The following is a 26,412-nucleotide window of genomic DNA, read 5'->3' on the forward strand; positions in this document are numbered from 1 at the left end:
CTGATTTTTGAAATTCATCATTCTCGATGCTCTCCAGTGCTTCAATTATGTTGGGGTATCCCAGAACAACTGCATTCACAGCTTCTGCGTTGGCACTCCGCCCTGTCCCTGAGAGTGATTTGAGCACTGGGCATCCCTTTGGTAGTGAATCTCTAAGGGTATGTCTACACTACGAAATTAGGTCGAATTTATAGAAGTCAGTTTTTTAGAAAGCGATTTTATACAGTCGATTGTGTGTGTCCCCACTTAAGACCATTAAGACCATTAAGTCGGGAGAGTGTGTCCATAGTACTGAGGCTAGTGTCGACTTCCAGAGCGTTGCATTGTGGGTAGCTACCCCAGAGTTCCCGCAGTCTCCGCTGCCCATTGGAATTCTGGATTGAGATCCCAGTGCCTGATGGGGCAAAAAACACTGTCGCTGGTGGTTCTGGGTACGTGTCGTCAGGCCCCTCCCTCCCTCTGTAAAAGCAATGGCAGACAATCGTTTCACACCTTTTTTCCTGGGTTACCCGTGCAGATGCCATACAGCTCACCGTCACCGTACGTCTCCTGGGTGCTGGCAGACGCGGGACCGCATTGCTACACAACAGCAGCTCATTGCCTTGTGGCAGCAGATGGTGCATTACGACTGGTAGCCATCCTCATCATCTCCTGGGTGCTTTTGGCCCGCTTCGGGGAGGTCTGTCAGGGGTGCCTGGGCAGACATGGGTGCTCCTGGCAGATCTCGGTGAGGTCTGTCTGGACATAAATGGGAGTGACTCAGGTCATTCTCTTCTTTAAGTTTTGTCTAATGGAGATTCAGTCCTGCCTGGAATATTGGCAGAGGGATAGCTCAGTGGTTTGAGCATTGGCCTGCTAACCCCAGGGTTGTGAGCTCAATCCTTGAGGGGGCCATTCTGCCTCAGGCTGCTCTCCCAGCCAGCAGCACCGCGAGCACCCAGGAGACGATGACAGCTAGCAGTCGTACTGCACTGTCTGCTGGCGAGCACCCAGGAGACGACGACGGCTAGCAGTCGTACTGCACCATCTGCTGCCAGCCTACCCCTTGCTCCTCCCTTCATGAAAGCAATGGCCAACAATAGTTTCGTGCCTTTTTCCATGCGGGCGCCATATTGCTGTCAGCATCGTCATCCACCCGCCGCTTCCACTACCACTCTGCTCTCCTGCTCACGCCATACCACGGCAAGCATGGAGCCCGCTCAGATCACTGCGGCAGTTGTGACCACTCTAAACACCACGCATATTATCCAGCAGTATATGCAGAACCAGAACCAGAACCTGCAAAAGCAGGCAAGTAGGCGACGGCAGCGCGGTGAGGAGAGTGATGAGGAAGGACATGGACACAGACTTCTCTCAAAGTACGGGCCCCGGCAATTTGGTCATCCTGGTGGCAGTGGGGCAGGCTTATGCCGTGGAACGCCAATTCTGGGCCCGGGAAACAAGCACAGACTGGTGGGACTGCATAGTGTTGCAGGTCTGGGATGATTCCCAAAGGCTGCGAAACTTTCGCATGCATAAGGCCACTTTCCTTGAACTTTGTGACTTGCTGTCTCCTGCCCTGAAGGGCAAGAATACCAAGATGAGAGCAGCCCTCACAGTTCACAAGCGAGTGGTGATAGCCCTCTGGAAGCTTGCAATGCCAGACAGCTACCGGTCAGTCAGGAATCAATTTGGAGTGGGCAAATCTACTCTGGGGGCTGCTGTGATCCAAGCTGCTGATGATCACTGAGCTGCTGCTATCAAGGGTAGTGACTCTGGGAAATGTGCAGGTCATAGTGGATGGTTTTGCTGCAATGGGATTCCCTAACTGTGGTGGGGCGATAGACGGAACGCATATCCCTATCTTGGCACCGGACCAACAAGGCAGCCAGTACGTAAACCGCAAGGGGTACTTTTCAATGGTGCTGCAAGCACTGGTGGATCACAAGGGACGTTTCACCGACATCAACGTGGGATGGCCGGGAAAGGTACATGACACTCGCATCTTCAGGAATTCTGGTCTGTGGGAACGGCTGCAGCAAGGGACTTACTTTCCGGACCAGAAAATAACCGCTGGGGATGTTGAAATGCCTATAGCTATCCTCGGGGACCCATCCTACCCCTTAACGCCATGGCTCATGAAGCCGTACACAGGCAGCCTGGACAGTAGTCAGGAGCTGTTCAACTACAGGCTGAGCAAGTGCAGAATGGTGGTAGAATGTGCCTTTGGACGTTTAAAAGCGTGCTGGTACAGTTTACTTACTCGGTTAGACCTCAGCGAAACCAATATTCCCATCGTTCTTACTGCTTGCTGTGCGCTCCACAATATCTGTGAGAGTAAGGGGGAGATGTTTATAGCAGGGTGGGAGGTTGAGGCAAATCGCCTGGCTGCTGCGCTGCGCATCAGAGAAGCTTTGAAAACCAGTTTCATGACTGGCCAGACTATGGTGTGACAGTTCTGTTTGTTTCTTCTTGACGAAAACCTGCCCCCTTGGTTCACTCTACTTCCCTGTAAGCCAACCGCCCTTCCCTCCCCCCTTTGATCACCACTTGCAGAGGCAATAAAATCATTGTTGTTACAAATTCATGCATTCTTTATTAATTCGTCACACAAATGGGGTAGCCCGGGAGGGGTGGTGGAGGAGGGAAGGATGGAAGGACAAGGCCACACTGCACTTCAAAACCTATTGAATGACAGCTTTCTGTTGCTTGGGCAGTAGTCTGGGGTGGAGTGGTTGGGTGCCTGGAGGCCCCTCCCCCACGTCCTTGGGCGTCTGGGTGAGGAGGCTATGGAACTTGGGGAGGAGGGCGGTTGGTTACACAGGGGCTGCGGCGGCGGTCTGTGCTCCTGCTGCCTTTCCTGCAGCTCAGCCATACGCCGGAGCATATCAGTTTGATCCTCCAGTAGCCTCAGCATTGCCTCCTGCCTCCTCTCATCACACTGACGCCACCTCTCCTCTCGCTCGTCCCACCTCTCCTCTCGCTCGTCCCGCCTCTCCTCGCATTCATTTTGTGCTTTCCTGGACTCTGACATTGTCTCCCTCCACGCATTGTGCTGGGCTCTTTCAGCGTGGGAGGCCTGCATGAGCTCAGAGAACATTTCATTGCGAGTGAGTTTTTTTCAGCTTCTAATCTTTGATAGCCTCTGGGACGGAGATGATACGTGGAGTGATGAAACATTTGCAGCTGCGGGAGGGAAAAAATGGAGAGTAGTCTTTAAAAAGAGACATCTTAGGGAACAATGGGTAGACTCTTTCACGGTGAACCAAGCTGTTAACATTACATAGCACATGTGCTTTCTTTACAAAGTCGCATTTTGCCTCTTATATCGAGGGCCTGCCGGTATGGTGTGAGAGATCACACACACAGGGCTGGCGGGCAACAGAATTCGGCTTGCAGGCAGACATGGTAAGCTACAGTCTTTTGGCTTCTTTAACCTTCCTAACATGTGGGAATGGTTTCAAACAGCAGTGCCCTCATTTCACATACCAAGCACCCGTTGGGTTGGCCCTTTAAAATGGGTTGGCCATTTAAAAGGAGGGACTGCAGTTTTTGGGTTAACGTGCAGCACAAACCCAACTAACCCCACCTCCCCCCACAAAAACACGCACCCAATTCTCTGGGATGATCACTTCACCCCTCCCGCCACTTCGTGGCTAACAGTGGGGATGATTTCTGTTCAACCACAGGCAAACAGCCCAGCAGGAACAGACACCTCTGAATGTCCCCTTAATACAATTCCCCTCTTTCAACCAGGTGACCATGAATGATATCACTCTCCTGAGGATAACACAGAGAGATAAAGAACGGATGTTGCTTGAATGCCAGCAAACACCGGGACCATACGCTGCCATGCGTTGTTATGCAATGATTCCAGATTACGTGCTACCGGCCTGCCATGGTAAAGTGTCCTACCATTGAGGACGGAATAAGGCTGCCCTCCCCAGAAACCTTTTGCAAAGGCTTTGGAAGTCCATCCAGGAGAGCTTCATTGAGATGTCCCTGGAGGATTTCCGCTCCATCCCCAGACACGTTAATAGGCTTTTCCAGTAGCTGTACTGGCCGCGAATGCATCCCAAGTCTTCAGGGCAAATTAATCATTAAACATGCTTGCTTTTAAACCGTGTATTATATTTACAAAGGTACACTCACCAGAGGTCCCTTCTCGGCCTTCTAGGTCCAGGAGCCCGCCTTCGGTGGGTTGGGGGGATACTAGATCCAGGGTGAAAAACAGTTCCTGGCTGTCAGGGAATACGGTTTCTCGGCTTGCTTGCTGTGCTTCAACCTCCTCCTCCTCCTCATCTTCCTCGTCCCCAAAATCTGCATCCCTGTTGCGTGAGAGTTCATTGACGGAGTCCACGCACAGGGCTGGGGTAGTTGTAGGGGCACCCCTAGAATTGCATGCAGCTCATCATAGAAGCAGCATGTCTGGGGCTCTGACTTGGAGTGGCCATTTGCCTCTCTGGTTCTTTGGTAGGCTTGCCTGAGCTCCTTAAGTTTCTTGTGGCACTGCTGCGGGTCCCTGTTGGAGCTTCATGCCCTTGGAGATTTTTTCAAATATTCTGGCATTTCGTCTTTTTGAACGGTGTTCTGATAGCACGGATTTGTCTCCCCATACAGCGATCAGATCCAGTACCTCTCATTCGGTCCATGCTGGAGCTCTTTTGCAATTCTGGGACTGCGTGGTCACCTCTGCTGATGAGCTCTGCATGATCACCTGTGCTGATCAGCTCGCCACACTGGCCAAACAGGAATTGAAATTCAAAAGTTCACAGGGCTTTTCCCGTCTACCTGGCCAGTGCATCTGAGTTGAGAGTGCTATCCAGAGCGGTCACAATGGAGCACTCTGGGATAGCTCCCGGAGGCCAATACCGTCAAATTGCATCCACACTACCCCAAATTAGACCCAGCAAGGTCGATTTCAGCGCTAATCCACTCATCGGGGAGGAGTACAGAAACCAGTTTTAAGAGCCTTTAAAGTCAGAAAAAATGGCTTTGTAGTGTGGACGGATGCAGGGCTAAACCGATCTAACCCTGCTAAATCCGACCTAAACTCGTAGTGTAGACCAGGGCTAAGAATCATCCAACAACTGGTTGATGCCGAGAAAAAATTGTACAATTCTTGGACGAACGCAAAAAAAGAAACTGCTTCAACACAACAATCCCCGGCAGCCTGGCCAACAAGGTTGGGTGAGTGGGCAGCACACGGTATGTAATCAGCCAAAGCATTGCGCTCTTTTATCTTTCCCTGCGTCCCTGAATATTTGCCACTCATATTACTTGCATTGTCATAGCTTTGGCCACGACAAAGGCTGATGTCAATCCCATCTTCGGTGAGGAAATCGAGTAGGTACAAGGCAAGTTTCTCCCCTGTGTGGCTGGTGATGTTTGTGAAGGTCACGAAATGTTCAACCGGTCTGCTGGGCAGCACATAACGCAGTATGACAGTCAGCTGGTCTACCTGTGACACATCCGGTGCTGAGTCGGTGGACACTGAAAAATATCCCACATCTTTGATCTAATCTAAAATGGCTGGTAGCGTCTTCTTTGCCAGCAGTGCAACGAATGCATCACAAATAGTCTTTGATAGATATGATGTATGGCCTTTTCCACGATTTGCATGTTCATTGATGTGCTAAGCTAAGGAAGGGTCGAACTTAGCCATTAGCTCTAGCATGCCAAGATAATTGCCATTGTGTTTCGATTGAACAGTCTCATCTGAGCCGTAGAACGGCAGACCGCGCTCAGCAAGAAAAATTATGGTTTCAACTACGCGTCTGAGATCGTTCTTCCAATAAGCACGAGCTTCCAAAAACTGGTTTTCCATTTTGGTATCAATTCTGCCACTAACTTTCTTTCAGGCATGGCAGTTGGCTAACTGACAATGTGTGCGGCTCACTCATTGCATGATTGGTAACGTAGAGAGTATTCTTCCAATCACTGAAGACTTTGCAGAACATTCCCCACTTTTTGGTATCAGAAAACAGGCGGCAATAAAAACAGTTCACTTTCTTCTTAGAAGGCGAACAGATGAGCCATTCTCGCTTACCAATCTGTTTGTCAGGCTTCACATATTCAAACATGGCTTTGGTCAGACAACGATTCTGATTGGCGTACTCTCGCTTTGTCAATGAAAAGTCAGCATCTCGATCAGTGTTTCTCAAATGCGGCCACCATGGCCACATGCGGCCACCAGGGGCTTTCCTTGTGGCCACAGCCTTCCGGGCTCTGATTAGGGGGGAGGAAAGGGCAAAGTAGCTGCCCCTCCTCCTCCCTGTTGCTCCTGGATGTACTTCCTTGGTGTTGGTTGCTCGGGCCGCCAACAGGGGTTGGGATGACAGACACCTGGGGCACAACGCTGGAGGAGCTGGCAGCCGGGGAATTCCCCACCTTTCCGGGGTGGCGGGCTCAGGCTTTGGGCTTCAGCCCTGAGCCCTGGCTGTGTGGCGGCAGGCCCCAGCCTCCAGATGCAGGGCTTCAGGCTCTAGCCCCTCCCTGCCTCCCCCATCCTTCCATCCAGGGCTTAATTTGTCCCCAGGCTTGGCAGGGCTAAGTACGTCTGTTGTGAAAAGTGATACTTGCATGTTGGTTAATATCACTGTTCACAGCAGACTTACTAGCTAGAAATGAATAAATGACAGTGATTTGGGTGTGTCTATGTGCATATTTATTTGGTTTTCCTAAAGCTAATTAAGTACTTCAGGAAAAAGTGTGAGAGCGGCCACCAGCAAAAGTTGGTGGCCGCACTCTGAGGCCACCAAAAAAATTGTCCTGAGAACCCCTTCTAGATCCTGGCATTTCTGTGGGCCCTCCTCAGTCCAATACGCCATGAGGAGTCGTGTCCCACTCGCCTGGATGGCTGGAGAAGGATGTGTTTTTGTATTACTGTCACTGGGAAAGTCTTCAGCGGAGTGGGGTAAGGCTGCAGCCAGAGAAGTCACAGGAGGCTGCTCCTTTTCATCGAGCGCAGGGGCAGCAGGTTCACAGGCTGGTCTTCGGCGGGACTTCCTCACCACCAGGCTGAGCAGGAGGAAAAAACGTTAGGAGAGAAGGAGCTCCTTTCAGTCCTACATCTTGTCTTTGCCATCTTTCTTTGGCCTCCTTCAATTTCTGCCATCCTCCTTTCCTCAACATGGTTTCTGTGGTCCACTGTAGGCCTGCTGTGTACAAAGTTCAGTGTTGCTTGGGCCCACAAACACTTACTTAGCCCACAAAGACAAAATCACCACCACCATTAATTGAATTCACAATCTTGATGGATTAATTTGTACAAAGCAATATCTAATGAGACAAAAAAATTCTGATGGCCCTGCTACCGTCGCTCAGCTGTTACTTCAATATGGAATGGAGGACTTAAATTAGGGTCTAAAGTAGGGCCTAAATATAGGAGGGCCTAAGGCTATAGCCTTATTAGCCTATGGGTTAATCCGGCCCTGTAGACAGCCATTCCTTTGCCTTGCAAGTTAACAATAGGTGCACCCCCGTCCTGGAGCATCTATGAAGCGTTCCCCTGTAGTGCCTACTCCCTGTCCACTGAACACGGAGACTTGGCAGGTCAGCTGTCCAAGGGACAGCGCACACCAGCTGGGATGGTTCAGCGTCGTGTCTAACACCACAGGGCTGAGTTCCAGTTCGGGTGAGAACAGGTGTACGGGTCATATCGAAGAGCGATAGCTAAGAGCTAGTGAGTGAGGACGATGGAAATGGGAAGATGACACAAGACAAAAGGGTAACACGATGCTTAGAGACTAAACTTCACTCGTCAGACACGTGGGCCCATCCATCTCCCCGAAACGTCCGTGGCAGTGGTTCCAGCCAAGGCTGGCTGGGAGCTTGTTTTCACTCATGTAAACGTGCTGTGCCTTTACTTCCTGAGTGCAGGACACGGGGCATCTCCTTGCCTCTGCTTGTATCCCCAAAGTTCACTCCCTTTGCTCAGTACTGGGTTTACCATGGCACCAGGCCCATGCTCCAAAGGGGCCCCAGCCCAGCCTGCTCTTCTCCACCCCCCACCCACTGCTCTCTCCTGCGGGGGCAGCGGGCAGAAGCTCGGTCCTGTCCTGCCGGCTCCTGGGGCTCCTGCTGCAGCAGGGCAGGCTCCGCTGGCAGCCAAACTTCTCCCTCGCCTCTTCCCCCAGCATGCTGCGTTCCCGCCCCTCCCCCTCCCTGCCGCTGAACAGCTGTTTGCCGGCACGAGGGAGGGGGAGGAGCGGAGCCGCAGAGTGCTTGCCACTTGGGGGAGGAGGCAGAGAAGAGGCGAGGGCGGGGCCTTGGGGAAGGGGGTGGAATCGGGGCATACCCCCTCCAGCCCCCTGTCATGAGCCGCTCAGGGCAGGGGGCTGGGAGCACCCCCACAACCCCAGCCCACACCCCCAGCCCCCAGCCCTCTGCCCTGACCCCTGCACCCCCCCACATTCCCAAGACCCCAGCCCTGACTCCTGCACCCCCCACACCCCCAAGACCCTAGCCCTGACTCCTGCACCCCCCACACCCCCAGCCCTCTGCCCTGAATCCTGTACCCCCTCCCCCTCCCCAGCCCCCTGCCCTGACCCCTGCACTCCCCCACATCCCCATCCCCACCCTGAGCACCAAACGGGAGCTCCTGCACCTCCCCATTCCCACTTGCACCCCTCGCACCAAACAGGAGCTGCCCCAGGTAAGCGCTCCACACCCCAACCTCCTGCCCCAACCCTGAGCCTTCTCCCTCACCCTAACTCCTGGCCAGACCCTGCACCCCTGTCAGCCATTCTCTGTGCAGACAGCATCACACCTGCCTAGGGCTCTGCAACAATCACTCACCCTTATCCCACCACCTAGATACTTAAGAAATGCATAGGGGAAACTGAGGCACCCACACAGTCTTCAGAGAAAACATTGAAAACATTCCCACCTTGTCACACTGGAGGAGGGGCAGCTCAGTGCAGAGAGAGATGAAGAGAATGGGCTAGAACCAGGGAGAAGGTAGGTGCCTGCTTTATGTGGGCAGGGGCGGGGGGGAGGAGATCCTATTTACCCCCTCCCCAGCCCTGCTGCGCTTGCAGTTTACCCCTGGCCCCTCCCTTGCTCCAGGGACCAACCCTAGCTCCCGCCCCGTTGTGCTTTTGTCCCCGGCCCCTGCCTTGCTCCAGTCAGCAGGGACTAATTCTCCCCCCATGCCCCACTGTGCTCTTGCCCCTGGCCCCTGCCTCGCTCCAGCTCAGGACCAATCCTTCCCCACCCACCATGCTCTGCTGTCAGGGTGGATACAAATCAATGGTTTTTTAAAAAAAATTAAAAAATCGGATTTTTTTATTTAAATCGGATTTTTTGATTAAATGCTTTTTGAGAAAAAAACCTGTCTAAATATCATTTTAATTAAGATACATTATATCTCATCATGGAACAGGGATTATAAATTCTAATTCTATAGTATGAGACAATATATTCATGTAATGTTTAAGAAAAGTTTTGTAAATGAGTTCTAATAGTTCATGGATTAGGGACCCAATTTTATGGGGTTCCACAGGCTTCTGTAAAGATTATTTAAATTAATCTATCTACCCAATGGGACTCAGTGTTCAGTCTAGAAGAAACCATCAGAGATGCTTAGTTTTGCAGTTCTAAACTGTGGATTTGTGTCTCCAGAGGTAACATGCTTGTTAACGGCAAAAATGTTTTTAAAATAAATAAATAATATATAGAGGTGAGAAATAACAGACCTCAACTCTATTGTCCCTCTGCAAATTTGTATACACAGAGTCAATCACTTACCTCTCTCTAAAAGTGAAAAGTTTCAAAAAGTTCAATGAATAGAAGATTGTTGGGGACAGAATAGATCTGGACAAGGAGAAGTCGTCTGGAGATAAATGTGAGAAGTGAGGGACATATGCTTTTTTGTTAAAATATTATGTTTGCTGTTAAAGAAAAAAATCCAGAACACTTAACGTTGTTGTTTTAGTTAAATAAAACAATTTAAATGTCTGTCTGGTAATGTTCTCCTCCTAATACAGCATGGCAAGAAAATCATCCAAATATTAATGATTAACCTGTTGAATTGGAGATAATTCACCTCCCAATGACTTCATAAACATCTGCTTCAGTTACCTTTGGTAAATGAAATAACCAAACAATCATTCATTTTCAGATATAGCTGTAAAACTCATTTGAAAAGTTTTCAAAATAAATCACTGATTAAAAATGTATAGTGTGTACCTTCTAAAAATAAAACCTACATCTACCTCTGAGTTGTGAAGAATCATAGAATACCATGGTTGGAAGGGACCTCAGGAGGTCAGTCTAGTCCAACCCCCTCCTCAAAGCAGGACCAAATCCCCAATTTTTACCCCAGATGGCCCCCTCAACAATTGAACTCACAACCCTGGGTTTAGTAGGCCAAACCACTGAGCTATTCCTCACCCTAATATAGTAAGGTTATAACAACCAACAAGGATGCACTTTGATGTAGAAAACCATGATTAAATTGAATCTTCCTGACTGGTGATTTAAATCATGATTTAAATCAAATCCACCCTGCCCGCTGTGCTCTTGCCCCTGGCCCCTTCATTCCCCAGGGGGGCCCACAAATATCCAACCCTGCTGGCATGGCACCGCCCCCCCTCCCACGGCGCATCCCTTCAGGATGTCAATACCCCCAGTGGGTGCCTGGCATTCATGCTGTCAGTGTCTGGGAGCGCTCAGTCAGGGTGGGGCAGCCCAACCGGGAAGGGGCAGAACCTGTCCCCAGGCCCCAAGAGAGCCCGCAATGAGCCAAACCCAGAGCCTCAGCCCTTTGGATTTTTGGGAAGGGGGCGGGCTGATCCAGGTTCTGGTGCTGAGTCACACTGGAAGGATCCTTCTCCAGATTTATCCAAGGCGGCAGAAACCTCACAAGAATGGGGTGTTTCACAGACTGCACCTGCTTTCTGCAGGAATGTTTGGAAAATGGCCCACGACATCCACGTCCGTCTAGTCCTAACCCAGCAACTGACCCCGCTCTCCAGCCCCACACCCCTCCTCTTTGCCACTCCATACCCCAACCCCATAGGAGCTCCAGCCTTTGCCTGCCTGGAATGTGCTCAGTGCTTTAGCTTCTTCCAGTGCAACTCAACAGCTGGGAACATGGGGAAGCTGGCACTGCAGGCAAGCCAGTGCCCCACGCCAACCCAGCGCCCTAGATACCACTTGGGGCCCTCTGCACTAAATACATCTTGTGCCAGGGTGCGGTGCCAAGCAGGGGGAGTCCTGGGTCCAGGTGCTGCTGCCATTCCAGGAGGCAAGTTCGAATTCCCTGGGAACTCACCAGGGGGCGCTGTGGGACCGCTGTCCGGAGCTCATCTGTGGCTGCTCCTCGCACCTCCTGCAGTGAAGAGCAGCCCCTGGCCAAATGCAGTTCGGAGCTCCCCTCCCTGCCACCGTGCCCCGCTGGTGCCACACTCCACGCCCCGGTCTCCTGCTGTCTGACGTGCCAGCAGTTCCAGTGGGAGCTGTGGACAGACTGACCATGCCAGCCCCGGCCGTGCCAGCGGGAAAGCCGACGGACTGACCGTGCCAGCCCCGGCCATGCCAGCGGGAATGCTGACGGACTGACCGTGCCAGCCCCGGCCGGGCCAGCGGACGTGCTGACGGACTGACCGTGCCAGCCCCGGCCATGCCAGCGGGAATGCTGACGGACTGACCATGCCAGCACCGGCCATGCCAGTGGGAATGCCAATGGACTGACCATGCCAGCACCGGCCATGCCAGCGGGAATGCTGACGGACTGACCATGCCAGCACCGGCCGTGCCAGTGGGAATGCCAATGGACTGACCATGCCGGCACCGGCCGTGTCAGTGGGAATGCTGACGGACTGACCATGCCGGCACCGGCCATGCCAGTGGGAATGCCAATGGACTGACCATGCCGGAACCGGCCGTGCCAGCGGGAATGCTGACGGACTGACCATGCCGGCACCGGCCATGCCAGTGGAAATGCCAATGGACTGACCATGCCAGCACCGGCCATGCCAGCGGGAATGCTGACGGACTGACCATGCCAGCCCCGGCCGTGCCAGCAGGAATGCTGACAGACTGACCGTGCCAGCCCCGGCCATGCCAGCGGGAATGCTGATGGACTGACCATGCCAGCACCGGCCATGCCAGTGGAAATGCCAATGGACTGACCATGCCGGCACCGGCCGTGTCAGTGGGAATGCCAATGGACTGACCATGCCGGAACCGGCCGTGTCAGCGGGAATGCTGACGGACTGACCGTGCCGGCCCTGGCCGTGCCAGCGGGAATGCCGAAGGACTGACCGTGCCAGCCCCGGCCGTGCCAGCGGGAATGCCGATGGACTGACCGTGCCAGCACCAGCCGTGCCAGCGGGAATGCCAATGGACTGACCGTGCCAGCCCCGGCCGTGCCAGCGGGAATGCCGACGGACTGACCGTGCCGGCACCGGCCGTGCCAGCGGGAATGCCGACGGACTGACCATGCCAGCCCTGGCCGTGCCAGTGGGAATGCCGACGGACTGACCGTGCCAGCCCCGGCCGTGCCAGCGGGAATGCCGACGGACTGACCGTACCAGCCCCGGCCGTGCCAGCGGGAATGCTGACGGACTGACCGTGCCAGCACCGGCCGTGCCAGCGGGAATGCTGACAGACTGACCATGCCAGCACCGGCCGTGCCAGTGGGAATGCTGACGGACTGACCGTGCCGGCCCCGGCCGTGCCAGCGGGAATGCCGATGGACTGACCGTGCCAGCCCCAGCCATGCCAGTGGGAATGCCGATGGACTGACCGTGCCAGCACCGGCCGTGTCAGTGGGAATGCTGACGGACTGACCATGCCGGAACCGGCCTTGTCAGCGGGAATGCCAATGGACTGACCATGCCAGCACCGACCGTGCCAGTGGGAATGCTGATGGACTGACCGTACCAGCACCGGCCGTGCCAGCGGGAATGCTGATGGACTGACCATGCCAGAACCAGCCGTGCCAGTGGGAATGCCAATGGACTGACCATGCCAGCACCGGCCGTGCCAGTGGGAATGCTGACAGAGTGACTGTGCCAGCAACAGCCATACCAGTGTCACTGGTGAGGGACAGCAGCAAATTCGCAGAGGTGGTGCAAATGGGCCAGCTGCCCCAGCAATACCAGGCTGTCTGGGCCAATGGGGCACTGAAGAGCTGACGGTTTGCAAAGTCCCTCTGGTGTCCGACTCCCCCGTGGCTGCATCTTGTGCCACAGGATCTCAACTTCCATTTAAAATAACCTAGTCTGGGTCCTTCTGACTGCAAAGATACCTTGCTAGTGTGGTGTGTGACCCATGCTGCACTTTTCTGGAGTATGCACAGCCCCGTATAGGAGCTCAGAGAGACCTGGTCCTGTTAACTCTGAAACCTAACGACGACGACGCCTATTGTTAACTCCTTGGCAGGGGGGGGGGGCAGGGGGGTTGTGCCTGCAGGGGAAGGGGGGGAATGGGGTTGTGCCTGCCGGGGGAGAGGGGGGCAATGGGGTTATGGGCTCTGCCGAGCCTGTCATGGGGCCAGGCATGGGCGCAGCTTGGCATAGTCCCAGCCCAGTCCATGTGCCTGAGAGCACCCGGCCTGATGGGCCTGGGCCCAGCCAGAACCATGCCCCCATCCCATCCCCAATGCCCCCTCCTATCCCCTCTCCTGCTGCCCCATCCCAGCTCCTCTGCCCACATCCCACCCCCTCTGTGCTGGGAGCGGAGATGCCATCGGACCGCTCAGCCACAGGCGGAGGTGAGGGCGAGATTAGCATCTGCTGCCTGATCACATGGGCCTCGCCACGGCTCAGCGCTGCCGGGGCAGAGCAGCCGGAGAGCGAGCGAGGGACGGCAGCAGGGAGCTAAGGTACCGCTCCCGCCGCGCGGGCTGCTGCTGCTGGGGGGGAGCCGCTCGGCACGGGTGGCCGGAGGGGGGAGCAGGGCGCCTGGGAGGGGGAGAGATGCGGGAGATCAGGGATCCCGCGGGGAGGAGGAGACTGGAGGGAGGAGGGGACCTGGGGAGATGGGGGGAGCAGGAGCCCAGGGGGAGGATGGAACGGGGGATGGGAGGTGATGGAGAAGAGGGAACTGGAGGGAGGGGGGGACATAGAGAGATGGGGGGAGCAGGGGTTCTGGGGGGAGAAGAGGGAACTGGAGGGAGGAGGGGACGTGGAGAGATGGGGGAACAGGGGTTCTGGGGGGAGAAGAGGGCACTGGAGGGAGCAGAGGACTGGGGGGTGGGATAGAAGGGGGCTGGAGGGAGCAGGGGACATGGGCAGATGGGGGGAGAGGAGGGGAAGCAGGGGATATGGGGAGGCTGGGGGAGAAGAGGAGGGGACATGGGGGGGGAGGAGGAGGAAGAGATTGGGAGGGGGGGTCAGGGAAAGCTGTCAGCTCCATCCCCTCAGTGCTGCTGGGGAAACAGGAGAAAGTGGCTGGCACCCAGCCCCATCTGCCCGCGTGCCTGCAAACCCCCCACCCACCACCACTGGCACATATGTCAGCAGCACCTGAGGGGGCGCTGCTTCCTGCCTGCCCCAGGAACTCCAGGCAAGGGGGTCTGGTCCCCCCCGTGCCAGCAGCCAGCAGGGTCACATACTGGGCCCATGTGGGCAGAGGGGCAGAACCACCTGTGATCTGGGGGCACGTAAGGTGTCTGGGCCCCAGAACCCTGGTGTGTGGTACTGGCCAGGTGGCCCACGTAAGGGTGCGGTGTCCCTTCCCCCACCGGTTAGTGTGGCTCACATGTGGGCCCACGGGGCTTTCAAGGGGCTGGTACCCGGTGAGGAGCCCTCGTGCTCAGGGCAGCCTGTGGGCTGTGGCCAGCCCTGTCCCTCCTTTCACTCCAGTCTGGCCCCCAGGAGCTCTGGCATTGGGGGCAAAGGCCTCCAGGGACTGCCCCCTCCCCCCTGCAGCCACAGGAACCTGGGGGCCTTTTATTTACATCAGAAACTGACTGAGCACAGGGCCAGGTGCCGGGGAGGAAATGGCTGGGGGGGGGCGGGGGGAGGGGAAGCAGCAGCATAAGAGCCAGAGGGAGCGGAAGTGCCGCTGTCTGCACCCCATGGCAAAGGCTGCTCAGCCCAGGCCTGAGCGTCGCACCTCTCCCAGCCTGGCATCTCTGCCCAGCCTGGGAAGTGGAAGGACTGGTTCTGTGCGGGGCAGGGAGGGGCCGTGCTGCCTCCCACAGCGTGCACCTTGCCTGGTGCCAGGGGGAGACCCAGAGCACCAGGGCCCCTCCCCCAGCCGGCACTCATCCTGGCCAGGTGCCCCAGGGAGACCCCTCTAGTCTGGCTACCCTGCCCCCAGCCTTCCCGCATCCCCTGCTGTCCCCACCAGGACCCTCTCCCATTGCTGCGCTGCCAGGCTGTAGCTGGCCTAGACCCCGTGGGGGCGCCCACCATCCAGAGCTACAAACCTTAGGTTTCCCACGGGCTGCAACACCAGCGCTTTCCTCACAGGCTCTTGATGCCCATGACAGGGGCAAATCCACACACCACAAACAGCCCAACCCTGCCCGGGACTAGAGCCAGCGCCCTGCACTCCAGCATCCCAAGCCTCAGCTGCTTGGGCTTCAGGTGACCCGGACAGCCAGTGTGACAAATCAGGACGCTTTTGGTTTTTTGGGCAGGGTGTGTGTGTATAGTTATGCATATCAGACAACGCCCATATTATCAGGACGTCTGGTCACCCTACCTGGGCTACAGGAGAGCTCCCTTCACTGCCACTGACAGCAGGGGCCCTTCTCTTCTCTTTGGGCCCATCCCTGAGCGGGAGCCTGATTCACACGTGCAAAGGCAGCCTGCTCGGACCTGCCTGTGGGCGCTGGTGGGTTCCTCCACTGAGAGCAGCCAGGCCTGCGCCACCAAAGGAGAGGAAGGAAAGAAGCTGTCCCCAGCCACCCATTGCAGGCTGCCATGCTCCAGAGCACATGGCACAGCAGGCACAGCCCTGGGAGCCAGTGGGGCAGCCCACAGCCCAGGGAAACCATGGCAACCAGGGGGACCATCTGCCTCCATTGTCCCTCTTGGACACCCCTATCCTTTGCTACCAGGCCCCGCACCATGCGCAGCCCAACGCAGCCCGTTGTTGCGTGAGTCACATGCGTGCCCCCAAGGGCTTGGTAGTGCAGAATAACCCCTGGCAGTCCCTCCACTCCCCTAATACCCGGTTTGCCCTGGGAACTTATGGATACCTGGCCCAGGCCCCCTGCCTTTGCACCAGAGGCTGGTGGGCAGTCAGAAGCACCTTGGGCACAACAGAATCTCAGAGGCTCCAATTACTAGCCCACTCCCCTGCTGACCTATGCCTTCTTTCCCATGCCATCAACCTCTTCTGCTGCCCCATCCCATCCTCAATGCCCCCTCCTGCCCCCTCTCCTGCTGCCCCATCCCATCCCCTCTGCCTCCATCCCACCCACTCTCTGCTGCTCCATGCCATCCCCAATGCGCCCTTCCCACCCCATCTCCTGCTGCCCCATCCTCTCTGCCTCCATCTCACCCTCTCCTGCTGCCCCATCCCAGCCCCAATGCCTCCTCCTGCCCACCTCCCACCCCTCTCCTGCTGCCCCATCCCATTCCATCCCCTCTGCCTCCATCCCACCCTCTCTCTGCTGCCCCATCTCAGCTCCTTTGCCCGCATCCCACCCCGTCTCTGCTGCCCCGTCCCATCCCCTCTGCCTCCATCCCACCCCCTCTCTGCTGCCCCGTCCCATCCCCTCTGCCTCCATCCCACCCTCTATCTGCTGTCCCATCCCATCCCCAATGCCCTCTCCCACCCACTCTCTGCTGCCCACTCCCATCCCCATCCCCTGCCGCCTCCATTCCCATGGGAAGTGGTGGCTCCGGTGCCAAGGTCCCGTTTCCAGCCCAGACCATGCGTCACTGTCACGGCACAGTCCCATGCCACCTCTCTCTTGCTCCGCAGATGGAGGAGACGATACCACCACCCGCACCTGAGGCACCGTCCCCGCTGACGTCCTACAAATGGCGGACAGGCCCCCAGGGCGGGGAGAGGGAGCCGGAGCCTGAGCGGCGCCCCCTGCCCCCTGCCAGCAGCCGCTGGGCCAAACTGCAGAACTGGAAGCGCGCTCATAGCCAGCCTGAGACTGACAGCCCTGAGGTGCGCATGGCCAAGAGCAGCCCAGGCACCGAGCCCCCAGAGCCTGTGGAGAGCAAAGCGGCCGCCCGGAGGTCTGTGTTCCAGAGAGCGTTCTCTGCCCCGACCAAGGTGCCCAAGGAGACCAAGGGCCAAGAGGGCATTAAGCTGAACCTGCGAAAATACCTGCGTTCCAAGTCCCACCGCAGGAGCCAGGAGAGTGGGCCCAAGGCAGAGCAGACACCTCAGGAGGCAGCCAAAGGTAAGAAGGGTCCAGCATGGGGCTGAACGCTCTGGCACTGGGCTGTGTCCAGCGAGGGAACGGGCATCCAGGGCAGGGGGGCAATTGGAACTAGACTGGCCAAAGCTGGGCCATGTGAGGTATGGGTGGGTCGGGGAATCCCAGCCGTGGCACATCTGGGCCGTGTGAGGTCTGTGTGGGTCAGGGATCCCAGTTGTGGCAGAGCTGGGCCATGTGTGGTGCGTGTGGGTTGGGGAGCCCAGCTGTAGCGCAGCTGGGCCATGTGTGCTGTGTGTGGGTCAAGGATCCCAGTCATGGAACAGCTGGCCTGTGTGTGGGGATCGGGGATCCCAGACATGGCACAGCTGGGCCGTGTGAGGTGTGTATGGGTCGGGGATCCCAGCCATGGCATAGCTGGGCTGAGTGTGGTGCGTGTGGGTTGGGGATCCCAGTTGTGGCACACCTGGGCCGTGTGAGGTGCGTGTGCGTCAGGAATCCCAGCCATGGCACAGCTGGGCCGTGTATCATGTCTGTGGTCGGGGATCCCAGCCGTGGCACAGCTGGGCCGTGTGAGGAACGTGTGGGTCGGGGATCCCACTTGTGGCACTGCTAGGCCATGTGAGGTGTGTCTGGGACAGGGATCCCAGCCGTAGCACAGCTGTTCTGTGTGCGGTGTGTGGGGGTTGGGGATCCCAGTTGTGGCACAGCAGGGCCATGTGCCTTGTGTGTGGGTCGGAAGTCCAAGTCGTGACACAGCTGGGGTGTGTGTGATGTGTGTGGGTCGGGGATCCCAGACATGGCACAGTTGGGCCGTATGGCATTTGTCTGGGTCAGGGATCCAAGTTGTGGCACAGCTGGGCCGTGTGCGGTGTGTGTGTGTCGGGGATCCCGGAGGTGATACAGTTGGGCTGTGTGCGGTGTGTGTGTGTCGGGGATCCCAGAGGTGATACAGCTGGGCCGTGTGTGGTGTGTGTGGTCAGGAATCCCAGTTGTGGCACAGCTCGGCCATGTGCGGTATGTTTCAGTCGGGCATCCCAGTTGAGGCGTGTGTGGTGTGTGAGGTGCGTGTGTGTCGGGGATCCCAGCCATGGCACAGCTGGGCCGTGTGAGGAACGTGTGGGTCGGGGATCCCACTTGTGGCACAGTTGGGCCGTATGGCATGTGTCTGCGTCAGGGATCCCAGCCATGGCACATCTGGGTCGTGTGAGGTCTGTGTATGAGTCGGGGATCCCAGACATGTCACAGCTGGCCAGGTGAGGTATGTGTGGGTCGGCGATCCCATCCGCAGCACAGCTGGGCCATGTGAGGGGCTTGTGGGTTGGGGGTACCAGCCGTGGTACAGCTGGTCCGTGTGCAGTGTGTGTCGGTTGGGGGTCCCAGTTGTGGCACAGGTGGGCCATGTGAAGCGCATGTGGGTCATGGGTCCCCATGGGCCGTGTGCAGTGTCTGGGAGTTGGGGATCCCAGCCATGGCACAGTTGGGCCATATGGCGTGTGTATGAGTCGGGGATCCCAGATGTGTCACAGCTGGGCCGTGTGAGGTATGGGTGGGTCGGGGATCCCAGCCATGGCACAACTGGGCTATGTGAGGTCTATGTGGGTTGGGGATCCCCGACGTGGCACAGATGGGCCATGTGTGGTGTGTGTGGGTCAGGGATCGCAGCCATGACATAGCTGGTCTATGTGTGGTGCATGTGGGGTGGGAATCCCAGTTGTGGCACAGCTTGGCCATGTGAGGTGTGTCTGGGATGGGGATCCCATCCGTAGCACTGTTGGGCCATGTGAGGCACTTGTGGGTTGGGGGTACAGCTGGTCCATGTGCAGTGTGTGTCGGTTGGGGATCCCAGTCGTGACAAGCTGGGCTGTGTGCCGTGTGTGTGGGTCGGAAGTCCCAATCGTGACAAGCTGGGCTGTGTGCCGTGTGTGTGGGTCGGAAGTCCCAGTCGTGACAAGCTGGGCTGTGTGCCGTGTGTGTGGGTCGGAAGTCCCAGTCGTGACAAGCTGGGCCGTGTGCCGTGTGTGTGGGTCGGAAGTCCCAGTCGTGACAAGCTGGGCCGTGTGCCGTGTGTGTGGGTCGGAAGTCCCAGTCGTGACAAGCTGGGCCGTGTGCCGTGTGTGTGGGTCGGAAGTCCCAGTCGTGACAAGCTGGGCTGTGTGCCGTGTGTGTGGGTCGGAAGTCCCAGTCGTGACAAGCTGGGCTGTGTGCCGTGTGTGTGGGTCAGGGATCCAAGCCATGGTGCAGCTGGACAGTATGCGGTGTGTGTGTGGGTCGGAGATCCCAGTCCTAGCACAGCTGGGCTGTGTGAGGTCTATGTGGCTCAGGGATCCCAGTCGTGGCACAGATGGGCCGTGTGTGGTGCGTGTGGGTCGGAGATCCCAGTCGTGACACAGTTGGGCTGTGTGAAGTGTGAAGTTCGGGGATCCCAGTCGTAGCACAACTGGACTGTGTACGGTGTCTGTGAATTGGGGATCCCAGCCAAGTCACAGCTGGGCTGTGTGAGGTCTGTGTGTGGGTTGGGGAACCCAGCCGTGGCACAGCTGGGCTGTTTGAGGTTTCTGTGGGTCAGGGATCCCAGTTGTGCCACAGCTGGGCCGTGTGAACTGTCTCAGTCGGGGATCCCAGAGGTGACACAGCTGGGCCGTGTGCGGTCAGGAATCCCAGTTGTGGCACAGCTGGGCCGTGCGCGGTATGTTTCATTCTGGCATCCCAGTTGAGGGACAACTGGGCTGTGTGAAGTGCGTGTGGGTCATGGGCTGTGTGTGGTGTGTGTGACACAGCTGGGCCGTGTGTGGTCAGGGATCCCAGTTGTGGCACAGCTCAGCCATGTGCGGTATGTTTCAGTCGGGCATCCCAGATGTGGCACAGCTGGTCTGTGTGTGATGTGTACAATCAGGAATCCCAGTTGTGGTACAGTTGGGCCATGTATGGTGTATGTGGGTTGGGGATCCTAGTTGTGTCGCAGCTGGGCCGTGTGCATTGTGTGTGGGTGGGGGATCGCAGCTGTGACATAGCTGGGCTGTGTGTGGTGTGTGTGGGTCGGGGATCCCAGTCGTGGCACAGCTTGGCTGTGTATGGTATGGGTAGGTTGGGAATCCCAACTGTGGTACAGTTGGGCCGTGTATGGTGTATGCGGGTCGGGGATCCTAATTGTGGCACAGCTGGGCTGTGTGTGTGTGTATGGGTCGGGCATCCGATTCGTGGCGCAGCTCAGCTGTGTGCGGTGTGTGTGGGTCAGGAATCCCAGTTGTGGCACAGATGGCCCGGGTGTGGTGTGTGTCAGGGATCCCAACCGTGGTACAGCTGGGCCGTGTTCGGTGTGTGTGGGCCGGGAATCCCAGTCATGGCATATCTGGGCCATATGTGGTGCCTGTGGGTTGGGATCCCAGCCGTGGTACAGCTTGGCTGTGTGTGGTATGTGTGGGTCAGGGATCCCAGTTGTGGCACAGCTGGGCCGTGTACGGTGTGTGTGGGTCAGGAATCCCAGTTGTCGCAGAGATGGGCTGTGTGTGTCGTGGATCCCAGCTGTGGTACAGCTGGGCTGTGTGTGGTGCGTTTGGGTCGGGAATCTCAGCCGTGTCACAGCTGGGCCGTGTGAGGTCTGTGTGTGGGTCGGGGACCCCAGTTGTGGCATAGCTGCGCTGTGTGTGGTGCGTGTGGGTCGGGGATCCCAATTGTGGCATAACTGGGCCGTGCGCATTGTGTGTGGTTCAGGGATCCCAGCTGTGGTGCAGCTGGGCCATATGTGGTGTGTGTGGGTCGGGGATCTCAGCCATGGCACAGCTGGGCTGTGTGTGGTGTGTGTGGGTCGGAGACCCCAGCAGTCTCACAGTGGGGCCACGTGTGCTCAGTTGACCACTCACTGGATTATAGCCCCTTTGCTGTTCCATGCCCCCTCCTGTTTCAGTCATGGCAATTTGCTCCGCAGAGTGACTGGCAGCTCTCTGCACAGGGGACCTTGTTGCGAGTGATCGGCCCATTACCACGTCACAGGCATTCTGGTTCTGGCTGTGCCGAGGCCTCTTCCCTCTGGCACAAGCAGCTACCTCCCAAGCCCTGATCCCACGAGCTGAGTTCTAATCTTGCAGGCTGCTCAGAGCAGTGGCCCCACCCAGAAGGTCATGGTGGCATCAGGGAGAGAATGGAGATGTCCCTGCTCCAGAGGCTCAGGGCCCTGTGGCTTGAGTAAAGAGGATTCTGTTAGCGACAGCGGGGCTGTGACACACGGTTGAAGTTCTGACTGTTTCCAGCAGAGGGCAGTGGGGCACATAGGCAGCCTCCGGGGGTCAATTACGTGCCTTGCAATCTACTTACAACTATGGAGCTGGAGTGTGCATTGGAGCTGGATACAAATCACAGGGAAGGTAGCCCCAGGATGGATTTGGGGCTAGGCCAGGCAGTGGGCTGTGGTGGGATGGGGCTCAGTTAAACCTTTATGAGCCCCTCTTGCTGGCAGGCTCAGCAGAGAAGCCAGAGACTGAAGAGGTGTCAGGGTCTGAATGCCCAGCGAACTCCGCAGAGCTGTCTGGTGGGGCCAGCTCTGTGCAGGCAGGACCCCATCTCCAGGGCTGGGTTAGGCCAGCGCCCGTCACCATGTTAAGCTCACCATGACAGAACAAAGCAAAGGCTCCTGCTCGAGCAGGGACTCTGCTCTCACGATGTTCTCTCAGGTTTGCAGAGGGGAGATGCTACCATTGCTACCCTGACGTGGGCTGCCTGTGTTTTGAGCCGCGTTTCAACTGTGGCCCCTGGGCACTGTTCTGAGCACTGGCCAGTGGCCAAGGCAGGATCAGGCTTTCAGCCACACAGTTCAAGGGTTGGTCTCTGCTGGGAGACGGGAGCTCAGGCCGATTCTCGTTTGCTCTGCTCCAGCTTAGGGGTAGTAAGACTCGATGAACAGAAACCATCGTGTTAAACCAGAAAGGCAGTTAGGCCCAGTCCCTGTGGAGTCCATACAGGCATGCTGGCCCAGTCCCTATAGAATCCATACAGGCAGACAGGCCCAGTCCTGGTCCCTGTGCAGTCCATACAGGCGGGCAGTTATGGTCCCTGTGGAGCCCATACAGGGGGATGAGCAGGCCCCAGCCCAGTCCCTGTGGAGTCTATATGGTCAGGTGGGCCCATTCCCGGTTCCTCTGGAGTCCATAAGGGTGGGTGAGTGGGCTCCGTCCCATCCCAGTGGAGTCCATACGGGCGGGCAGTCCTGATACCTATGGAGTCCATACAGGCAGCTGGGCCCAGTCCTGGTCCCTGTGGAGTCTATATCGGCAGGCAGTCCCGGACCCTGTGGAGTCAAAATAGGCAGGTGGGCCCGGTCCTGGTCCCTGTGGAGTCCATACAGGGGGCTGAGAGGGCCCCAGCCCAGACCCTGTGGAGTCCATATGGGTAGGCGGACCCATTCCCGGTCCCTCTGGAGTCCACATGGGTGGGCAAGTGGGTCCTGGCCCAGTCCCAGTGGAATCCATGTGGGTGGGCAGGCCTGGTCCCTATGGAGTCCATACAGGCAGGTGGTCCCAGTTCTGGTCCCTGTGCAGTCCATATCAGCATGCAGTCCCGGTCCCTGTGGAGTCTATACGGGCAGGCAGGCCCTGTGCCTGTGGATAGACTTGCAAAGTAAGATAGCTATGAGATCAGCACAGCCACCCCCCCACTCCGCAACAGTGTCTCACAAAGTACAGCCTGATGGCACAGCAGTGTCACAGCAGCCCCCCTCCCACTCCCTGCCACATGTCACAGTCACCACCTAACGGCAGTTCCCCCTCACGTCCCCCCAGCACTCCTGGGAGCTCTTGCCCTTCCTCCCAGCCCACCCACTGCCTGCCCAGACCCCTCTCCTCCAGCGAATCTCCCCTCCCACCCCTGCATCAGTGACATTGAGCTGTTCTTCCTATGGAACAAGGGTTCTGTGGAAGAGGGGCCCCCTTCATGTGTCGCTTGTGGCCTGCCCCTGCCCCCAGTGAGCGAGAGCCCTTTAGGGCTGCTCCCACCTGCCCTGCTGACATCTCTTCAGGCACCCCCAGCCCCGACTCAGCCCATGAACCCGCATTCCCTGGGATCAGCCTGTGGCGTGCAGGACGTCCCGCTGCACAGCCCTCGAGGGAGGGGTGGGTCAGGTGGGCAGCATGGACTTGCAGAGAAGAGAGGATGCTGAATACTATGGGGGCTGCAGCCCCTAGAGTTGCTTTCCTGGGGCCCCTGCACAGCTCAGACAGGACTGGGGATCCACTGTCCTGGTGCCCAGTGAGGCTCAGACATGGCTGGGGCTTTGCTCTCCTGGGGCCCACCGAGGCTCAGACAGGGCTGTGACCTATTTGCACAGCACTTCAGGACTCTGCTGGTGCTCCAGCAAGGGCTGATCTGAAGGTTGGTGCCATGAGGAGCCATCTGTGTCTTGTGTGAGTCATCTCACAACCGAGAGGCAGCGGGGACTGACTAATCCTGAGACCTGGGCAGCTAAAAATGGCAGACACACAATTCCTTTTAGTCAGAAGCTAGATGCTGGAGGACCTCAAAGTGCCAGACACCTCCATCCTCCGGATACACCTAGCAAGTGTTTCTAGAACACCACCCGCCAGCGCACGTCCCCAAGTGCTAAACACACCAAGAAACCTCGCTGCCCCCACCACTGAAATGCAGCCATCTCGGGGCTGGGATGCAGCAGCTGTTTAACACCACGCAGGCACACTGCACAAAAGCTTCGGATGGGACATGGAGACGAGTCCTGGTTTTGGAACACTGGGGCAATTGAGGAGGAGACTTGGCCAGGACACCACAGCTAGGCCCCTGGGGTTGGGGGAATGGGTGGCGGGGTCTTTGGAGAGAACTGTAGCTCTGGGGCTGGACACTCAGTATGTCCTGGTCACAGAAAGGCCAAGGCTGACTCTCCAGGGCTGCACGTGCACAGACAGGGTGATGGGATGATTTAGCTGGGGTTGGTCCTGCTTTGAGCAGGGGGTGGGACTAGATACCTACTGAGGTCCCTTCCAACCCTGATAGTCTATGATTCTCTGGGAGTCCTGCCAGCTCAGCCAGCTGTACCAATGTCAGGATTCCCGGACTGGCTGGGCTGAGCTCAGGGTCTGTAGCACAAGATGGCAGGTTCCATATTGTGTTGGGGCCGTTCTGCCTCGCTCTGTTGCGTCCCCTCGTATGGATGATAGTGATGGGCGTGGGCCCATGCTGTTCCCCTATGGCCTGAGCTTCCGTTAGGGGGAGCAGTCATTGCTCCTAGTCAGTGTATTCCCAAGAAGTTCTGTCCCTGCTTCCTCTCAGAATCCGGCTCTCTCTGCCTCCCACATCCACAGGAGGGGGAGGCCGGCCGGGAGCTCACAGGGAGCATGGCCTTGGTGGCTGCCCTTGGATGGGGGGGGTCCTGGGGCCAGCGCTCAGTCTTGAAAATTGTGAGACTCCTTCTGCCTGAGGTCTAAGCCAGAGGCACAGAAAGGGGCCCGGCCTGGCCAGGGCGGTGGGGAAGGGCATCTCCGCTGTGCATTGCGCTGCGATTTCTCAAGCCTGGTTCCTCTTTGTGGCCAGGCCAGGACTGAGGCGGGGGTGAAGCCTGCTCCGGCCAGTCACATGCCTCCTCGTCGGTGTGGGGAGAGGGGATCGCCTTATCAGAGGGCCTGGAAGCTGCGGGGGGCGGGGCTAGTTGGAAGTTCCGCCCCTTGCTGGGTGCCCTGCGCCTTGCGGTGCTGCGGATGTGCAGGAAGGCACGCAACACGTTTGGCTCCCGTCCTGTGTGTCTTTGTTGGTGAGGCCATCTCGCTATGCACTGGGGCTGCAGGCTGGCTCTCGTGTGCAGAGAGCTGCCCCCGCACGGGAGGCATAGCACCCCCAGCTCAAAGGAAACCTTCCCTAGGACGGGATCAGGAGAGGCCCAGGTCCCAGCAAGGAGGTCCCGAGCTCTCCCCTGCCACAGGGTTCTGCTACTCAGGGAAGGCACATTGCACCTGCACTGAAGATGGACCTCACTGCTCCCTGCTGCTGTGGCAAAGCCACCATGTGCCCCACTGTACGTTGGCTTGGTTGGCTGTCCCCTCCCAGGCAACGGGGACAGGAATACTAATCCCTGAGATCTACAGATGAAACGCACTAGATAAGAGCTAGGTTATAGTTATTATTATTTATTCCCACCGGACAGAAATGTAGAGTTTTGTTTTTCTGTCTAACTCCTGCCCTCCCCCTACAAAAAAAAAAAACAAAAAACTTTGGCAGGAGCCTCAGGAGGGGAAATCAGGCCTGCTCAAGTCTCAGTGAGGGCAGATCTTGCCTGGGACTGTGCTCTTTGGACCACTGCCTGCCTGTGAGAAAGTGGGAATTGTAATATTTTTTATGAAGCCTGTGTGTGCCTCAGTTTCCCCTATATGTTACGTGGCTACCCAGAGGCGGAAAAAGGACTTGTTTACATTAAACAGTTTTGTCAGCAAAAGGCAGCTTTTGCCGACAAAGCAGGGGAGGTGTATGAACTAGAAAGCTACTTCTGGCGGCAAAACTCTGCTGTTTTGCTGACAAAATAAAACGACCTTCACGAGAGGCACAGAGCTTATTGAGGAAAAAGCGTCAGTGTAGACCAGTGGTCTCCAACCTTTTTACGCACAAGATCACTTTTTGAATTTAAGTGCAACCCAGAATCTACCACACCCCTTCCCCTTGGCGCCGCCCCGCTCCCTCCATCCCCCGTCCCTCCGTGGCTTGCTGTCCCCCACCCTCACTCACTTTCACTGGGCTGGGGCAGGGGGTTGGGGTGTGGGAGGGGGTGTGGGCTCTGGGCTAAGGCTGAGGGGTTTGGAGTGTGGGAGGGGGCTCCGGGCTGAGACTGGGGCAGGGGGTTGGGGTGCAGGAGGGGGCTCCAGGCTGGGGCAGAGTGTTGGGGTGTAGGAGGGAGTACGGGGTGCTGGCTCTGGGAGGGGGCTTGGGGTGCTGGAGGGGTTGTGGAGTGCTGGCTCTGGGAGGGGGCTCAGGGCTGGGGCAGGGGATTTGGGGTGCAGGAAGGGGTACAGGTTGCTGGCTCTGGCAGGGGGCTCAGAGCTGGGGGTTGAGGTGCAGGAGGGGTGAGGGCTCCCGCTGGGTGGCACTTACCTTGGGAAGCTCCCGGGCGGTGGCGCAGCAGGGCTAAGGCAGGCTCCCTGTCT

The 26,412-nt window shown here is 57.3% G+C and overlaps 1 protein-coding gene across 1 annotated transcript in view; it reads left to right on the forward strand.

The window, feature by feature from the left end:
- The first annotated feature begins 13,714 nt into the window (after positions 1–13,714).
- RASAL3 (RAS protein activator like 3) overlaps positions 13,715–26,412 on the forward strand; it is a 55,408-nt gene continuing 42,710 nt past the window's right edge. The window contains exons 1-2 of the mRNA XM_027831954.3: positions 13,715–13,813; positions 16,873–17,305. Coding sequence (XP_027687755.2) covers positions 16,873–17,305 — 433 coding nt within the window. The 5' untranslated portion in view covers positions 13,715–13,813. The remainder of the gene's footprint in view (positions 13,814–16,872; positions 17,306–26,412) is intronic.

Source organism: Chelonia mydas, chromosome 20 (assembly GCF_015237465.2).
Source record: "Chelonia mydas isolate rCheMyd1 chromosome 20, rCheMyd1.pri.v2, whole genome shotgun sequence".
Lineage (NCBI taxonomy): Eukaryota > Metazoa > Chordata > Testudines > Cheloniidae > Chelonia > Chelonia mydas.